At 34.4% G+C, this 17,547-nt stretch overlaps 1 protein-coding gene across 1 annotated transcript in view; it reads left to right on the top strand.

Annotated features, from left to right (window-relative positions):
• The window catches only part of LOC125057661 (protein couch potato), a 131,454-nt gene extending 115,426 nt beyond the window's left edge, over positions 1-16,028 (top strand). Inside the window, 8 exon segments of the mRNA XM_047661445.1 lie at positions 7,246-7,323; positions 7,940-7,993; positions 8,067-8,129; positions 8,834-8,978; positions 9,954-10,126; positions 10,509-10,696; positions 11,398-11,602; positions 11,865-16,028. Coding sequence (XP_047517401.1) covers positions 7,246-7,323; positions 7,940-7,993; positions 8,067-8,129; positions 8,834-8,978; positions 9,954-10,126; positions 10,509-10,696; positions 11,398-11,602; positions 11,865-11,900 — 942 coding nt within the window. The 3' untranslated portion in view covers positions 11,901-16,028.
• The last annotated feature ends 1,519 nt before the right edge of the window (positions 16,029-17,547 follow it).

Here is a 17,547-nt window from a genome sequence, read left to right as displayed (position 1 = left end):
GTCGGTTTTTTGTGACGGTGTGCGCGCGCATCGTAAAAATTTACTCTCATAACTTTTCCCTAACGCGCTAAAAGAAGTATAACTTCAATAAAGTATGTCTAAATAGCTATTAGCTGATTACATGCGAAAGTTCAATTATACTGCATTTTCGTATAGATGGTACTTATGTCTTAGTGAAAAATAGCCGCAAACGTAGACGTCTAGTGAGGAATTCCCTTTCCACTCTTACTCGGGACTAAAGAATTTAATCGTCCCCGTGGGGACGTTATTTATGGCTATTTTCCTTCATTCTCTGCCAATTATTTATATACCAACATACTCCTAAGTCGTAACCACAGATAGTTTTACGTTTGTTTGAAAAATTTATGTTAAAGCCCAAGTAATGACCTATCTAATATCCAACATAAAACTGTCGTATCCTGAAACTACTAAAAAATTTTAAAACTGACTTTTGCCAAACCTATATTTATTTAACACTATCAAAAATAACACAGTTTAAAAAACACTTTGTTCATAATCTATCCTATACATGAATAATAACACTTATTAACATGAATAAATTTACCTAAACAACAAGTTTAACATGAAAAGAACGCTTAAAAAGAAACATTTTAACGACAACAAAGTGCACTCGCCCGTACGACACTATTGATTTCCACAAACAAACCCGATGCCTTGATATTTGCTTACTTTCAATTGTTTTCTTCGTTCAGCGTTTAACCATTTTATCGGTTTAGTGGTTTCCTCAGAGAATTCATTGACTTGAATCAGTAGCTGTGTTTCTTTTTCGGCACATTTCCTGTTACGATTTCGTAGTTATTTAAGTATCGATATCAAATATATAGTTCAATAGTGTCAAATTGTAATTCCTCTACCGGCACGCCATAACAATAAAATTTCTCGTGTGAGTTGACAAAATACCAGTTTATATACGTCAATTTCCTTTTAGACTATAATATTAATAAACTATTATTATAATTACTATTAAATTGTTATTTTATATATAAAGAATCAGCCTTCTGTGAGTGAAATTAACGTAAAATACGTAAAATTGTAAATATAAGCTCCTAAAGGTTCTTTTGAGAGTCGCACATTTAATTGCAACGCATGTTTAAAGAACGTCAAAGACGCAAAGTCTAATAATCTTAACTGACAGTTTTCAACCCCATATTTGACACGAGTCCAAATATTGTTGAGAATATATAAAATAATATTTAATAAAGCTGTGGTGTCGTGTACAGTGCCAGTGAATTGAATTGAGGTTGGCGAATCTAAACCGTAGAGGAAGTTGGTCCAATCCTACTCACCTGCAGCTACATTTGAATTTCAAATAAGATGAGACAAATCTGCTTCGTCGCTACCCCAATGTTTATCGCCCAATAGTTTTCTCGAGCTCTTCTTTACTTGTGTTGCAATTTAAGTAAAAGCTTTTCTCAACGTGCGAAAACTAAGCAAAAAGCAGTTTAAATTGTGTTAAAGTGGCTCAATTTATTGTAAAAAATAAACTGAAATTTATATCTATATAGTTAAGTTACTAAAATAATGTTAGATAAAAAAAAACTTAAACTAAACTAAACTCTAAACTTGTGTGATAGACACTAGACCCTTGGCCTTGAGAATCTGGAAATTTCATTCGTGATCTCAATTAGAAATATAAATTTAATTAATGTGCATTGTTCCTAGTTGTAAATTTAAATTGGTATGGCTAAAATTATTAAATAGCGGTTTTTCTGAAGAAAAAAAGCGTGCTTACGCTATGCTGTTGATCCTGCGCTTGTTGTCGTAATACTCCGGTTGTATCGTATTATGAGTGTTGAAATTTTGTCTGCACAAACATTGTGCACGCTCGCGTACCAGTCAATAGAGCCTTCATGGACAAGAGAGCCTGTATTCTTATTATAAAATTTAAATTTTGTACTGCCAGTACATTAACATCATATATCATGTCTCAATAATAGTTTTACCGAAAATTTTATATATTAATTAAACTCATTATGTAAGAGAATATTCCTCGTAATCAGTAGGTATCAATATCTCGTACTGATAATAGCTTCCATTGTTATTGAAGAGAACAAGAACGATTAATTATCCATTGAACATAATTTGGGTGGATCAGCTTCCGTAATCTACCCGTCTCGTATTGATAATGGAATGCCGATCGGCAAATATACTAGATGGTACAAAGCTTTACTAAGCTTCATACAAGTTATAGAGGAATGCTGTGTACATTCTTGGTTTATCATTGATAGTTAATTATAAAGTCACTACACCTTAAATTTAATATATTGATAGTTATTATGTTCAACTGCAGATCATGAGGTGAATATCTAAGCTTAATATTGTAAAAAGTACTAATTTATTACCTATAGAAAATGTGTTTTTAAAAGTCCTACTTAATATTCCAGCTAGTGAGTAACTTATTATAACAAAAAAGAAAAGTATGAAAATTTTGTATTAAGATCCGAAAAACGAAACAAGTAGAAGATTAATTGTTTTTCCCGGATTTTCCAAGTTTGAAGTTGAGAAGCTCATGCGGTGTTTCGCTGTGATAAAGATGCAAGGACTTGTTATCTTCCAAACTTTTTCCTTCGCATAAGAAATTCCGGAACCCCTCTTAATAGAAAATAAATTGGTCGTGCGCTTTTAATGTTACTTTTGGCTATAATGTTGAACAACAGAAAGCTTTAACGTAACTCAATAAGCTTAACTTCCAACAAAATTGATAAACTCAAAGTAATTGAATAAAAACATATATACGAGTATGCACGTTCAAGTACCAGATAGTACGTATATTGGTGGTGAATTCAGAATTAAGAATCAAACATACTTAAAGGTAGTAAAAAAAATTTTGCATCAAAAATCCTTAAAAACTTAACTATGTCTACAAGCGCGAAACTGAACGATCACGAGTCACAATTTTATTGGCAACAAATTGAACCAAAACACAGAGCACGTACCACTAATTCCAACAATGTGACTTCTTCCTACTTTTTACCCCTCCAACTTGTTTTTGGAGATATTTATTGTCAGCGAGTTTCCCTGAACTGGCGTCGAAATATCCTTTTAATGACCGTCGGAGTGTCGGGTTTCTGCAATTTAGATTAGTCCTTTAATTAAATTAACATTATGATCCCTATCTCGGGAGCAGGTGGGCGACGTTATTGCCCTGTTAGAACTCTTTCCCCTCTGCGTTCAAGATTTTAAATGTATAGGACGCGTAGTCCCAAACGACATCCTTAAGTAATGTCTGTAATTAACCAAGCTCTGACAATAAAATCTTTTAACCTGTCAATTAAAGGCGTTTCACAGATTCAAATATTTGTTAGATAATAAGAGGTTTTAAAATAGTATGTATTAAGTTTTGATAATGTAATATGGTAAATGATTACTGGGCAAGAACCTTGAGAGGAATTTTTGAACGTTGATGTAAGTATAAAAAACAAATTTTTAACGTTAGGTCAAAACAGTTGATTTTTCTGTTAAATAAACGCAATGAGTTTGACTGTGTTCAAAGCACTTGCTATTGGCTCAAACCTCGTCTACAGTCTGAAGACTTAATTGAGCAGTTAAAAGTATGAATGCAAAGAAAAGTAGAGCAATCGACTTTGATTAATGATCAGCTACTTTCTATAAGCACCAGTGCTTTCAATTAGCACGAACGCTGCGGTAGCTCTTCGGACAAATTTAACCCTCGTTTCTTTTCCAATCTGTTTGCACTCGGCTTTGTCTATTTTTAGGAGCTACGAGTATTGGAGCGCAGGTCGAGCGAAAAATTAGAAATATCTCTATCGGAGCCGATCGCGATCGACAGCTCCCAATGATTGTTCTACGTTGCAACTTTCTTGTTGGAAATTCATGTCTTTATAGGGATTTATTCTTTATCGCTCTACGTTTTATTCTATTGTATTTGAAACGTGTATACAATTATTCTGTTAGTACAATCGTATAGATATATTTATTTTTATTTATTAACACTTCGTTGCATTACAATATATAATTAAACATAACTAAATGAAAAAGAGGGCAGGGATCACTTACACTGTTAGACAAAAATTGTATTAAATTAGATAAAGTAGACATGAAGTGCAAAAATACATATAACATATAATAATATAGTTATTAAGACAAAACTAAACAGGAACAAAAAACGAACTAAACTAAAAAATTATACATGAAAAATAAAAAGTGCACATGAAACACGATAATTTAATATCATATATATAGGTATAGTTAAGAGATATGTAACATTATAATTAATTATGCCTATTGCTATACTTGGACAGCTAACATATTAAAGCTAACAATATGTAACATTCTTATTCAATAAATAATAAATAAAAGTGCGAAAGACAAAGAGATATCTCAGAGAGGGAAATACCTCTGTCGATATTTTGCCTATTTCTGATATTCGAATTGCTTTTGACGTTATTAAAGAATTGCCCTCCTCAAGTTACATAATCGTTATGATTAATTACGTCATAAAAATATTATTACACGTGCCTGATTTATTACCTCAATTTTGATAATGAGATATGCGAAAATTTGTCGAAAAGTGAAAAAAAAATGATTTTTCATTATTTCATAATTATTTGTTGTTAACATAAAATATTGTTTTTAATATGGTAATGTTTACGCGCCATCAACTTCGTGGATTCGTAGTGTTATGTCAAACCCGTATGTTAATTATTTCCTACTAGTCATAGTACTAATTCAAATTTAATAAAAAAGTTACTAATTAATGTAATTACTTTTCTTCATTCATAAACATTAGAGATTTCAAATGTATGTTTTCCAGGAGTTTTTATTCGTTTCATTTAAATACATTATATAATCAATTAAGTGTGCAATTAACGCATCCGTTAAGCACAACATTTGCACTTAAAAAGGACTGTATACACGTATGACAAATTCGATGTGCACTGCCCCAAGCCATTCCGCTCCACTCGCTGCACGTCGATCGATCGTGTGCACACACCTTTATTCCTTTTTTATTTATTCACATTTATTTTGAAAGCGTTATTGAATGTCGTCAGATAGTAAAAATAGAAAATGTTTACCTTTCATAAAATCCAAACTATCCAATGTAAAATTTCAAATTTTGGTAATATTTTGATTGGATTTTCAGGTATTTTCAAATTATTTTTGTAATGTATGATATTTTTACTGGGCACATTTCGTAATGTTTGTACGGTTTAGCGTATAGAAACGAAAACGTCTTTTTCTTATTATTAACGTCAACTTAAGATGTTATCAATTCTCCAGGCGGATCAAATAAAGAGTTCTTTCATTCAAACTAAGTTAACCGTGAAATTGAGATAAGCAGGAAGTAAAATCAAGTAAATATAATTTAATACTCTACTTTCTAGCTATAGTAGTAGTTCAAGTAATAGCGTTATATATTCTATACACGGTAATACTTAATAAATAGAAATTCTAGTTTCTATCTTACAATAGAGTAGTACTATATAGTGCGCTGGTGAACGTTGTTTTTGAATAATAATTTGAAACTGAAACTGAAATTCAAGTATAGTTTATAATGAGGTATAGAACATGTAGTCAATGTGTCGTAAAATATCATTTAAACAATATAATAAATGTTTTAACGACCGACGAAGTTAGACGTACGTACATTATTCAGTTAAATTGTTAAATTTCATGAGCTTGAAACATGGTGCAACATGATAATAAGTTCTCACAGAGAAAGCTCCAGTGTTGGTTCTGCGAATTTTCCTCTTTTCTCTGAACGAGTATGAAACATAACTCAATAGTGAGGGGATTCGAGCGCAACCGAGTGTAAAACGGTCGACGTGGAGGGCGCATTTTCAAACTGACCGGCCACCGGTGCATTCTCCGTGATTTATATATAACATTGTTTGACGTAGATGTGTTTTACGTAGCACTTCGCGTATGCGCGTAGCAAACCCTACGAAACCTTACGGCGTAGAGAGAAGTGTTATTGCTACTGTAACTTTAAATTTATATTTACTAATAACACTCCTTTCTTGTTACATACATTTTATAGTTAACTTGTACACCAAATAATTAAGAAATGTTTTACATACATACAATTGCTACGTACAGCCTCTAGTATATTTATGACTAAGGGACTTATTCTTACACAGTTTTGTATTTTTATATAAATTTAATAATATAAATAATACATATAGATACTGAGATGAATATTATGTGTTCCAACCATATGTATTTTAATATCAGTATAAAATTTATTAAATATCACAATATCGGAAAGAAAATAAGCGTCTATATTTAAAATTGGCGAAGCAAAAATAAAACGTATCCTTGATACGGGGATGCCCGTTCAGCGAAGTGGAAAATAGCCGACATAAAGGTCCCACATTCTGGTGCTGACCGGACACGGAAGCTATAAAATATATACGAGAGGCACCCTTCACATCGAGTGCCATAACCTCAACAAAATATGTTTAAAAGCCCCTTGAAATACATTTTTATAACGCAGTAGTAGTATTTTCTATTCGCTTCTGTGATAGATTAGAGAATAAATTTCATAAAAGCAATATTAAAATGGCCAAAATTCATTACATTCTAGTTGTTATGGTTTTCATTATCAAACACCGTACTTTATAAAATTAAATTTTCCATAATATGCATTATTTAACAAAATTTGATGTTGAAAGAAAATCGAAAGGAATAAAATTGAAATTGAGGTACATAAATAAGGTGAACAACAAGATGGCGGCGAGCGGCGGCCGGTGTTACCAGCAATTAATCTCCATTTCCCGCACGCGCCAAATCGCGTCGCCATTACGAGCACTGTTTTATTTCATTAAATGGACCCGCCGAATTAATGCGTTGAAACGTTTACTAAGAGAAAGAATAGAAAATCTACTAAATGGGCCGCTCTTGCATTACGCTGCTCCTTTTGATATTAAAACAAAAGCTGGGCTCCGCCATTTTGAATACAGTTGTCGGAATTGGTTGGTACCATTGATACTTTAAACCATTTTCATCTGCTTTGACTTTAGTTAGAATAAGTGAATTCTCTTGACCTACATAAGCCTGACATATTTTTAAGGCTGTAATAGAACAAAATTGGTTATTTGCCTTTGTGCCTTTATAAGCATTATTTTTCATAATTACATACATCTAGATGTAGTAAAGTATGAATTGAACTGAAATATAAAATAATATATATAAACACATTTAATACTATTAATAAAATTAAGTAATCCACAAAGGTAGTAAAAGACAAATGGTATGTTGCAGGTGCGGACTTTGTTCGTGAGCGGACTTCCCATGGACGCAAAGCCTCGGGAACTCTATCTACTATTTCGGGCATATGAAGTAAGTTTTGACGCCAACTTCACCTCAAAGGATGAAGTTAAATAAATCACTACCCATCTATAAGTTTCGCAGTTTAAGGATGAAGATACATTATTATTAGTCTGCCTGCCAGTCAAACGTCGTTTCAAATCCTAATCTAATCCTAGGATTTGGATTACTAATAGTAGTATTATAAGTATTATAACGAAAAACAACACAAAGGTACCAATACACTGTGATCTGGTTTTAAGTTATCTTGCCTGTATTGGAAAATCGAATTCTGTTCATAAATCAAACATATTTCACGATTGAGAAAATATTATGAATCGCGTTGCGTCTCTCGTCACGCAAAGGGCTCGGTTGGGATTACGGCATCGTAAATATCATATGTCATGCCCCGATACGTAATATTTGGATTGAATCGATTCAGTTCATCGATAAGGGGGATTAGACTCGGCTGGCACGGATAGCACCGTGGCCATTTCTTCCTAAAGTTAAACGAGGGTTCAAATATCGCGTGTATAAAGGTACACGGTACGGAGTGATACCATTTTTGATCGTTAAATGTATTTTGTATGAACTGAATTTCGATTAATATTCGAAATTGAAAATGATTAATGTTCCTTAATTCTTGCAGGGTTACGAGGGTTCGCTGTTAAAAGTTACCAGCAAAAATGGAAAAACAGCATCGGTAAGTTAAATGATAATAATGTATACTAATCATAATGGACTTGATTTTTTGATAACTAGGGATATTTTTTCAGCCTGTTGGATTCGTCACGTTCCACACTAGAGCTGGAGCGGAAGCTGCTAAACAAGATCTTCAGGTTGGTTCAAAATATATTTAAATGCAATATATCTTAAAATAAAACTATAAATTACTTTTAAAATTTTATTCAAAATTATTTAATTAATCTTAACTGATTTGATAAAAACTAACATTATAAAATGACAGTATAAAATTGCCTAAAAGCAATTCGCTTGAGACACATAAAAATTCACGTCAAAATCTCTGCATACGTACGAGATACAACACCAAGGTGATATTTGTAAATACTAAGACGAGAGCACGGTGTTACTAAACCTCTTCTCATCACATGCCTCAACACAGCCAAAACGCACATAGTTAATATTGTCATTGTAGACTTGAAATAACATTTTCCCGTCTCCGAGTAACCGCATCGTTTATGCTAAGTCCATGCACATGTCGAATTGCCAACGTGAGCCCAACGTAAGCCACAAAGCCCGGTCCCAAGTGGTCTATTAATTACGGTGTAAATACGTACTGCATGTCACTGTTTGACAAGTTTTGATGTCACATCCCGAGCACAGTGTGGCACAATTGCAGGCGCAGGCGTTAAATACCTTCCAAAAACCTATCAAGACAAAACGAGATCATTCCGGTTATTGATAATAGACAATTGAGTACAGAAATGTTAAGTTCTATAACGCGATTATGTCCCCTTGTGGACGAGCGGCAATGACCATCGTCATTATATCGGAGCGCCGCACCGCTCGCGGCTGTTCACAGCAGGGTGTCCGGTTCGACCCCGACATGCCGCAAACGATTCGGCTGGAGTTCGCTAAAAGCAACACGAAGGTCAGCAAACCGAAGCCGGCCGTAGCCACAGCCGCGCCAGCAGCACACCCCGCATTGATGCACCCGCTCACTGGACGTAAGTACCGCCCTTTGCACACACCGCCCCGCGTTCGCTCGATTATACCGATTAGCCAACGCGGACGAAAATTCCGTAGTAATCTAAACGATGGCCTTTGTGGAGTTTTTTCCTACATATTATTTTGTTTTTGATTGACGTTTAATAGTTGCTTACTGCTGTTTCTCAGGAGTCAGAGAAGTTACCATTACTACTATAATTTATACAACATTGCTTTATAAAATGTGTATGTAAACTTCACTAAATCTACAAATACACAAAGTAATAAAGACAAATAAATGAACTACATTAGACCATTTCGCTAATTGTGGTTAAATTACAGGCCAAAGAGAATTATTAGTAATAACCCTAAAGCTAATATTACATAAAAATAATGAAACTGAAGTTACGAAGTTACCCTGAAAGCTTATACGCCGAATTCTAACGTAGCTTTTTTATTACGAAACAATTAGTTACGAAATAAGTTTAGTTGGCTTACTGAACCTATAAAATGGATTAACGGAAACTTTCTCCTTCACTACCACATGTTCCTAACATTCATGCACAAACATACTGATTTAAATCCTTAAGTTTATCCAACACAACCGTGTATGATGGCGTGTCGAACGAACGCAAATTTTGGGCAAGTATATGTAATCGCTTACACGTACCACGCAAAGCCTGACTCCGCGAAGCTATTACCTATCAGTCGATCTGTCGGGTTCTTTACTGCTATTCTATTTAAACACATAACGTTTTTTGACAAGTCACGTTCAACTAGCTTTCTTTTTGATTAGCAAGGCACGTTATTGAAACAATCTATTATACTTATTAGTCATATTCCGATAGACTAACGTTTTCCAATTCCAATAATGCTTAACTTTCCAAAGAAAGCCAGCTGATAAAAAAGTAACCAATGAGAGTAATTGTATATGAAGTTGTAAAAGCCTTTGCCGTTGTATATCGTTGTATGCTTAATTGTAACTCTGTGTACAGACTTAGCCAGTCCGTTCTTCCCCGGAGGGGGCGCTGAGCTGTGGCATCACCCGTTAGCCTACGGGGGGGAGTTGCAGACTTTGTCTCATGGACTGGTGCATCCAGCCATCCACCCGCAGATGGCACCCGTCCGTTCTTATCTCTGACTAGCTGCCGCCGATAGGCCACACCACGTAAGTACAAAACTATATAACAAATAGTAGCATTTCATCAAAGAAAAAACTATGATTTGTTTCCTATATTCTTAGGTAATTCCCAAGTCTTAGTATTTATTGAGGATATAGTTCAATCGTTCAATCTTCTATTTTCGATCTTTTTGTATAAGTTTCCAGCGCAAGGACCAAATTTTGGCTAAATAGTTGATACTGAGACCGCATTTACTATGAATTAGAGAAAGATATATTTTCTAAATATATTGGGGATATTTATTAAAAGGAAGGATTTTCGTTATACGCGTACTCTTAGTACATTGGTGTATAGTTGCTGTTCGAACGCTCAGCTTGGTTTCTAATAAGACGCTATAGTAGCCTATATAATTTTTATGATCGCTGGCAGACCCCGCTGACGTTAGGCGCCTGCGTGTTACCGGCGCCCGCGCTGGGTTCGCCAGGGGCCGCCCACGCTCCGCCTGCGCACCCCGGGCACACACCGCACCCAGCGCATCCCGCGCCCTGCTCTACTCTTTTCGTCGCCAATCTTGGCCAGTTCGTATCAGAACACGAACTCAAAGAAATTTTCAGCAGGTACGTCTGTTTCGATGGTCTTCTGTTTTCAAAAGGAACCAACTGGGTGTAAACTGCTTTGAACATGAAGAATTCATTTAAATATACATCTTTATGTTAAACAAATTTTTGATATAGGCACATTTTTATACCTTTCTTTTGTATACAAATTAAACCTAATCCAGTTGGTTACCTTACACAATCTGCATGGATACATAAATGAATTGTAAGAAAATATATAAGATATTGAATGAAAGATAAATGTTTCACAGTGCATGTTGCACCATGTGTCCAATATGGATTTAATAATAAACAATTTATCTGACTCAAACTATAAAACATTTTAGTTTGCGTAAGGTAAGGCCTGCACCCGTATCACCTCAAGCATGACATCGACATTATGTACACAATATCACATAGCGAATGACAGCACCAATTAAATCACTATACTGACCGCAATGCACCTTTTAAACAAAATAAACTATTCCAAATTTAAAACAACATTGCAACGTGCGTTTACTTTTATTTTGCCTCGGTTAGTACAAGTTATTTTGCAATTTCAACAATAATTTACACAGTATTTATTAAAGGCTTCAAAAATCGCGCTTTCCACGTCAGAACGCTGACCTAAACTAAATATTATATTTAAAAAACATTATAAATGTACAACATACACGTGAGGCTAGAGGGGATACGAGTGTGGGCATATGTAATCATGACAGTTGTGCGGGCTTCTCGCGATTGCGGCTCTTGACCGGCGGAGGTGGTTCTGGCCCCGTAGCCTTCGTCGACTTCGTAACCCCAAGCGAAGCGGCCGCGGCTATGACTCGTCTGCAAGGCGCTCTGCTCCTCAGCTCTGAGGCGCCTATCCATCTCGAATACGCGAGGCATAAGTTGGCACACAACGGCTGGATACTCGCACATGAAGTATGCACGCGCACTGCTATTACAATACTACACCGTTTCCTATCTATTAGAGAATATTTTAATAAATTACTGAAACTGTGTAGCATGATTTGATACTACGGATTCCATTTGTTTTTATACCTCTATTAATTAATGTTGGGTCCAAAGTTTAATGAGTCTTGTTCTAAAATCACTTGCACCTTGCACATAGTTAACCACCCGCTTCGAGTGATATGACTTGCGTTTAAATCTTTCGTTGACTAATGCTTCTTTCTATCAGCAGGGAGTCAAAGGGGGAGAAGAGAGCGAACAACATTAATTCGTTCGTGGCTCTCGGCACTTGACAACCAGCGCACTGAGGGACGCGCGATACTTTTCCTTCGAACCATATCCAAAATAGAATTTCAGCAGTGGAAGATGGAGCTCGCACAACCCTATACCCAGTTTATTGCTTACCTGGCCACACATATTAAAGTCAAAGTGTGAACGATACTTGGTTTTGATAATTTTCGTTGTTATATTTGGCTTTAAAATGTTAGGTCACCATATTGTAAGAGCTCTCTTCTTATTTTATGTTATTCGTAGGAACAACGTCTAGAGGTGTGGTGTATTATGTTGATACCAAATTTAGCGTAAATTTATTATAAGTTTAACATTCCACTTTATTGTTTACCGTTTGCAATGAAATATTTTAATATATAATTTTTGGTAATATGTTAAAGTATCTTTTATGTAATATTTAGATTTATTTACAACTAACTTATAGTATATTCGTTTTTTATATAAAGGCCGATTTATTCAACTGAGAACATTTATTACAATTATTGTAATACTCACTGGGTAAGGACTAGTATAGAACTGCTTATTGATTGTATTTCTTGCAATTTATAGGAACAATTCTATGCTAGTGTTAACGCAGTTAATATCAGAAATTTAATACGTTAGAATATATCTCATTCGAATAAGCTAAAAACCAAAGGTGCCCTTCAAAGAAAGATTACGTTTTGTTAACTAAATATTTCAAGTTAAATGATTTTTTTAAAAGTTGTAATATAATAATACTTTTGTTTAGTCTCTTTAATATTAGTATTTAAATGAATTTCACGAATATTTCAAATTATATTTACCAAATGCTTTCTTAGTGATTTTTATATTTGAACACTCGTTAAAACGCTGGCACTTTAGTGTTGGTCTTACGATCCTATCTATTAAAGGATAATGCAATAAAGGTAATATAGTGTCGCCCCCTGGTGTCGCTTACTGTAAAGTGCAATACATTACTGAACACTCGAGTCCCAACAACCGGCACCACCGCCGTATAACTTTCTACTCATAGTATTAGAACTAGTGAAAAGGATTAAAAGATAATTTTCTTATTCCCAATCTTATAGCAGCATAATTGATATTATGTTCGTCCTTTCTAATTTTCACTAGCTCTGAAACTACTTTTACGTACTTGTGCCTTGATCTATTCCAAAATTTGGTTAACAATCTTTCTATAGTTTGTTTATCTGTAATATACGACAGTGGTATCGAGATCAGTTCAGTGTTGCGAGAATTTAGCCTTGGCCTTATAAGATTAAATAAATGTAACCGTAATGTTAAAACTAGTTATAATTAACTGGCGACTCGCCGTGCTGAATAGTGAAATGATTGTTCTATTTGCATGCTTCGACGAGCTTCTTGGTTATAATCTTATAAAACAAATAGTAGATTTACTGTGTAACCTTTAGGTCAATACCATATAAATTAGGTAAGGGTATTTATTGTAGATCACCATAGTTACATTAATAATAAAAAAGTTATTCATACATAATTATTAAACAATGTATTGAAATAAAATTTTGAGTGTTAGATATAATTGAAATGGAAGATTAATATATTTTTATTTTTAGCTAGTTAACTATCGCAAGCAAAATGAACTTAGTTACCATGTGGTTACAAGAAAGTACATTGCGTTGCGATATAGCAATAAACCAAAAAATGTATAAATTATAATTGCCTAGAAACGTATTCTGCTGTAATATGTAAAAATTATATGAAAAAAGTAAAAAAAAAATATCCCTGCATAGGCTAATTATAAGGTTTCGAAAGTTTTGATATAATTGACGTGACACACCGATGCGTGCACGCAAGTGTACAATTCCGTAAGTTCTTATGAAAAATATCTTAGTCAATATTTAATAGAAATATCGTCAATTTTTAAACAAACTTAGCTAAATTTTATACGTTGTTTATAGTAATCGATAAATGTGAAACATACCGATCGTAGCGTATACACCAAAGATAAACGATTTACATAATATAAATACTAACCTCTGACCGTACCAAACATTATTTGTAGGCGCGTACTGCGGGAATATCGAATATCTAATATTCCAATATCTACAGGAGACCAGGGCCTTCTATATTCTTAAAATCTTATCGAATTCCAATTTAACATCATATTTCTATTCAAAAATCGACATATTCATCTCTAATATTTAAAAGGCCCACGTCTTGCAAAAGATATAATCGTGTTACGCGAAAATCCCAAAATCACTGTCATCTAACTACTAAGTCAATGTTTACTTATTTAATTCGATATATTATGCTAATTCGTATGTAAGTGATTGTGTAATAGTGTAGTAGAGATCTCCCATAACTCCGGCGCGCGGTGACCTCTATGCAAGTGAAATACAACGAAATTCCTGTTATTGAAGTTTGTGCATATAAATGTAGTTTCTGGACTTTGTATAAGTGGGCAGCGCTCAGGCGTTGAGTGCCCTAGAACTATGAATCGATGTTCCTTCTACGTTTAATTGATTTCACCCTCTTAGTTTCGCGTGTCTTTTGACAAGTATTCCTGTGTTCAGAGGCTGCTAGGGGTCGCCAGTGCCGCCAAGATTCCGTCCAACACACTAGCTAGCGTAAGAGACGTCCAGTGGCTGCGGACACGGCTACGTCACCTATTGCGGGACTACTCGATACATATCATCGTGTAATATTAATGTAATTAGAGTTAAACAAAACTGTTTCATAGAGACGTTTATTCTGTATCCTTGTCTACTTCTCATTATGCAATCGGCTATATGTCACGCTAACAGTTTTACGTTATCGGAATTCTCGCTTGGCTAAATTTCACCTTGATATTTCAGCTTGTACGAAATAGAATTATTTAGCGAAGATCAAATTAGTTTGAGAACAAACGGGTGGATACGCGATAAATAATTGATGATTGTTTACGATACAGACTAGAGGCGAGCGTGACATTGCGCCGTGAGATAGGGTAGTTGGGGTGTAGCATCGCCTTGCAAGTTAGGTTAAGTGACGCGGTAACACACAAACGCCGTGCATCGGAAACATATCAATTCTGTGCCCCTTAATAAAAATAAAAGTTAGCTAATAACTAATATAAGAAATACATATGAATAGCATAAAGAAACAAAATAATCGTTCGAAGTATCAAATACATTCTAAGTGTTGTTTTCGCACGCCGAGACATATTGCGAATTAGATATTCTCGAAATCGTTGACGCATAGTACCCGAGTAGTGTCGCGCAATTTTTATTAATTTAACTTAATTATCGCAAGTAGTTTTAATTTTTCTTGTTATATGTAGGCTAAAGGCTTAATTACTAAAATAATTTTTAAACGCTTTCGTATTCAGTATTAATGAACTGGTTTTTGTTTATTGCGGTGACAAGAGTAAGCGTTGCTGAAAATTTATTTGTATATTCAGCAAATTATACCATACAAATATATAAATTAGTGGTTAATTGTTAGATTTGTGTGACTTGGATTATTTAAAGCTTATAGAGCAAAGGTAAAGTGTTATTGTGGTTTAAGAAAAAAAAAACATAATGACATTGTAAAAATAGTGATAAATTTAGCTTAATTGTATAATTATTATGACTTTTATAGATGTTCATTGATTTTTCTTTTCTTACTTCATTGACTATTGTGGCATTGGAGACGTCATTGTTAATTCAAATAAATTTGAGCTCATCCTCAATCGAAGTTTTTATTCATACATCCCTTCGATATTGACGTAGATCAGTCTCCAAATTGAAATCAGTTCAGTAAATTTCTGTGACAAATTTTCATTTTCTTTTTTGAGTACAATCAAATTCTATATATAAACTGTATTAAAATCCTTTTCATTCTGTCATTTGTAATTGAAAATCTAGATATTAATATTATATGTCTATTTTAGGATACCAATATTAGGATAAATATTAAAAGTTGAGCTTTGAATTTGCTTTGTAGTTGCTTTAATGCGTCTTCTTGTAAAACGAGTTACATTATTATATATTATATAGTCTTTGTTTTACAGAGACGACGTAGATTGCAGGTTAAATCGCTAAATTATTTCCGTGATTTCAAGGCAATGTTGTATTTATGTTATAATTAGTTTTAAAGCATTATAGGGTCCAAAGATTGGGAATAAAGATTATGCGAGAAATCATTCTTGTTTCCTTAGTTCAATTGGTCCTAGCAAAGTATCAGAAGTTTTAATGACAACATGAATATTTGACTCCCCTTCGTATATGATACACATAGAATAGAAGAAGAGGGGTGGATACAATAACTTGCCCCAAAGGCAACTCGTTAGAAGAATGGTTCAAGTATCTTGTTTAGGAACAAAAGATTAGAATCTGCCGACATACTAATATGTTAAAACAGCTACCAATTTATAATTAATGAAAGCATATATTAACTTTGGTTTACATTGTTAGACATCATTTTAGTTCCAGCAAGTGTAAATAAGGCACTAGACAAAGCAATGGTGAACACTGGCTGTTCTAAACTAAAATACTATATAATAAATAAAATAATGTGGCGCCACAACCTTTTTGAGGTATAGGCCTCAGATTTCTGTATCTGTTTCATGATCATATTTTGTCAATCTAATAGGCAAGTAGGTGATCAGCCTCCTGTGCTTGACACACGCCGTCGACTTTTTGCATCTAAGGATCTAAGGATCGCGTTTCCTTCATCGTTCGAGTGAATGTTAAATGCGCACGTAGAAGATAGTCCATTGGTGCACAGCCAGGGATTAAACCTACGAGCTCCGGGATGAAAGCCGCACGCTGAAGCCACTAGGCCAACACTGCCCAAATAGTTACGGTACGTAAGTACGTACGGCGAAATTTCTAGATTCAGGTCGTCGAACTTCAATATTTTTTTGCACACGGGAGTCATACTTACTGCTAAGTGTCGACTCTCATCTTCTTTAAGTACATTTTGATCAGCCTTTTGTGCCATTCATTAAAATAGTGTCACCTCAACATTAATTACAAGTGACTGAACATTATCATTGCATGGCATACTCAAGTGCAATACACACGACATAAGGCGTCATAGTATAACGCCAGTTAATTTACATGTTAAAATAGGTGTTTAGGACCCGGGGGTTCAGAACGAAGACAATTTGAACTTACTTCGACCCCATTCGAGACCTCAAGTAAATTAGTGCAATTAATATAACATTAGCCTCAAACTTGTACTCAACTAACCTGATATTACGTAGTTAGTACATTCTAATTAATTCGCTCTGGATTTTCTTAATGACTCCAACGATCGAGCGGCCGTGCATCTGCGCTGAGACGGGGAAGCGGAAATACCTTCATGAAATTACATGTAATATGCTATTAATTAGTATTAAGTGTGGTAAGATGTATTTTAGATAATTATATTTTGCGATTCTGTACGTAGCTTGGGCTTCTATGATATTCAACCCTTGATAATTATTTTGCCTCTAGTTATGTCATGTAGGAATTATCAACAATAGTATTATGAAGACAGTGATCCTTTTTAATGTGTTTAGAATAGATACAGCCGAAAACTACTAAAGTTTGAATAACTTTAATTACATCTAAAGATCCAGGATAGGAATTTTTGCAGGTTTAAGCCGGTTGCAGACCGAAAACTAAGCTATGCCAAGGCTAAACTAAGCTATGCCAAGCAAGCTAGGCTAAGCTTAG

The sequence above is a fragment of the Pieris napi genome, chromosome 2, assembly GCF_905475465.1.
Source record: "Pieris napi chromosome 2, ilPieNapi1.2, whole genome shotgun sequence".
Classification (NCBI taxonomy): domain Eukaryota; kingdom Metazoa; phylum Arthropoda; class Insecta; order Lepidoptera; family Pieridae; genus Pieris; species Pieris napi.
This window is presented reverse-complemented; position numbering and strand designations above follow the sequence as displayed.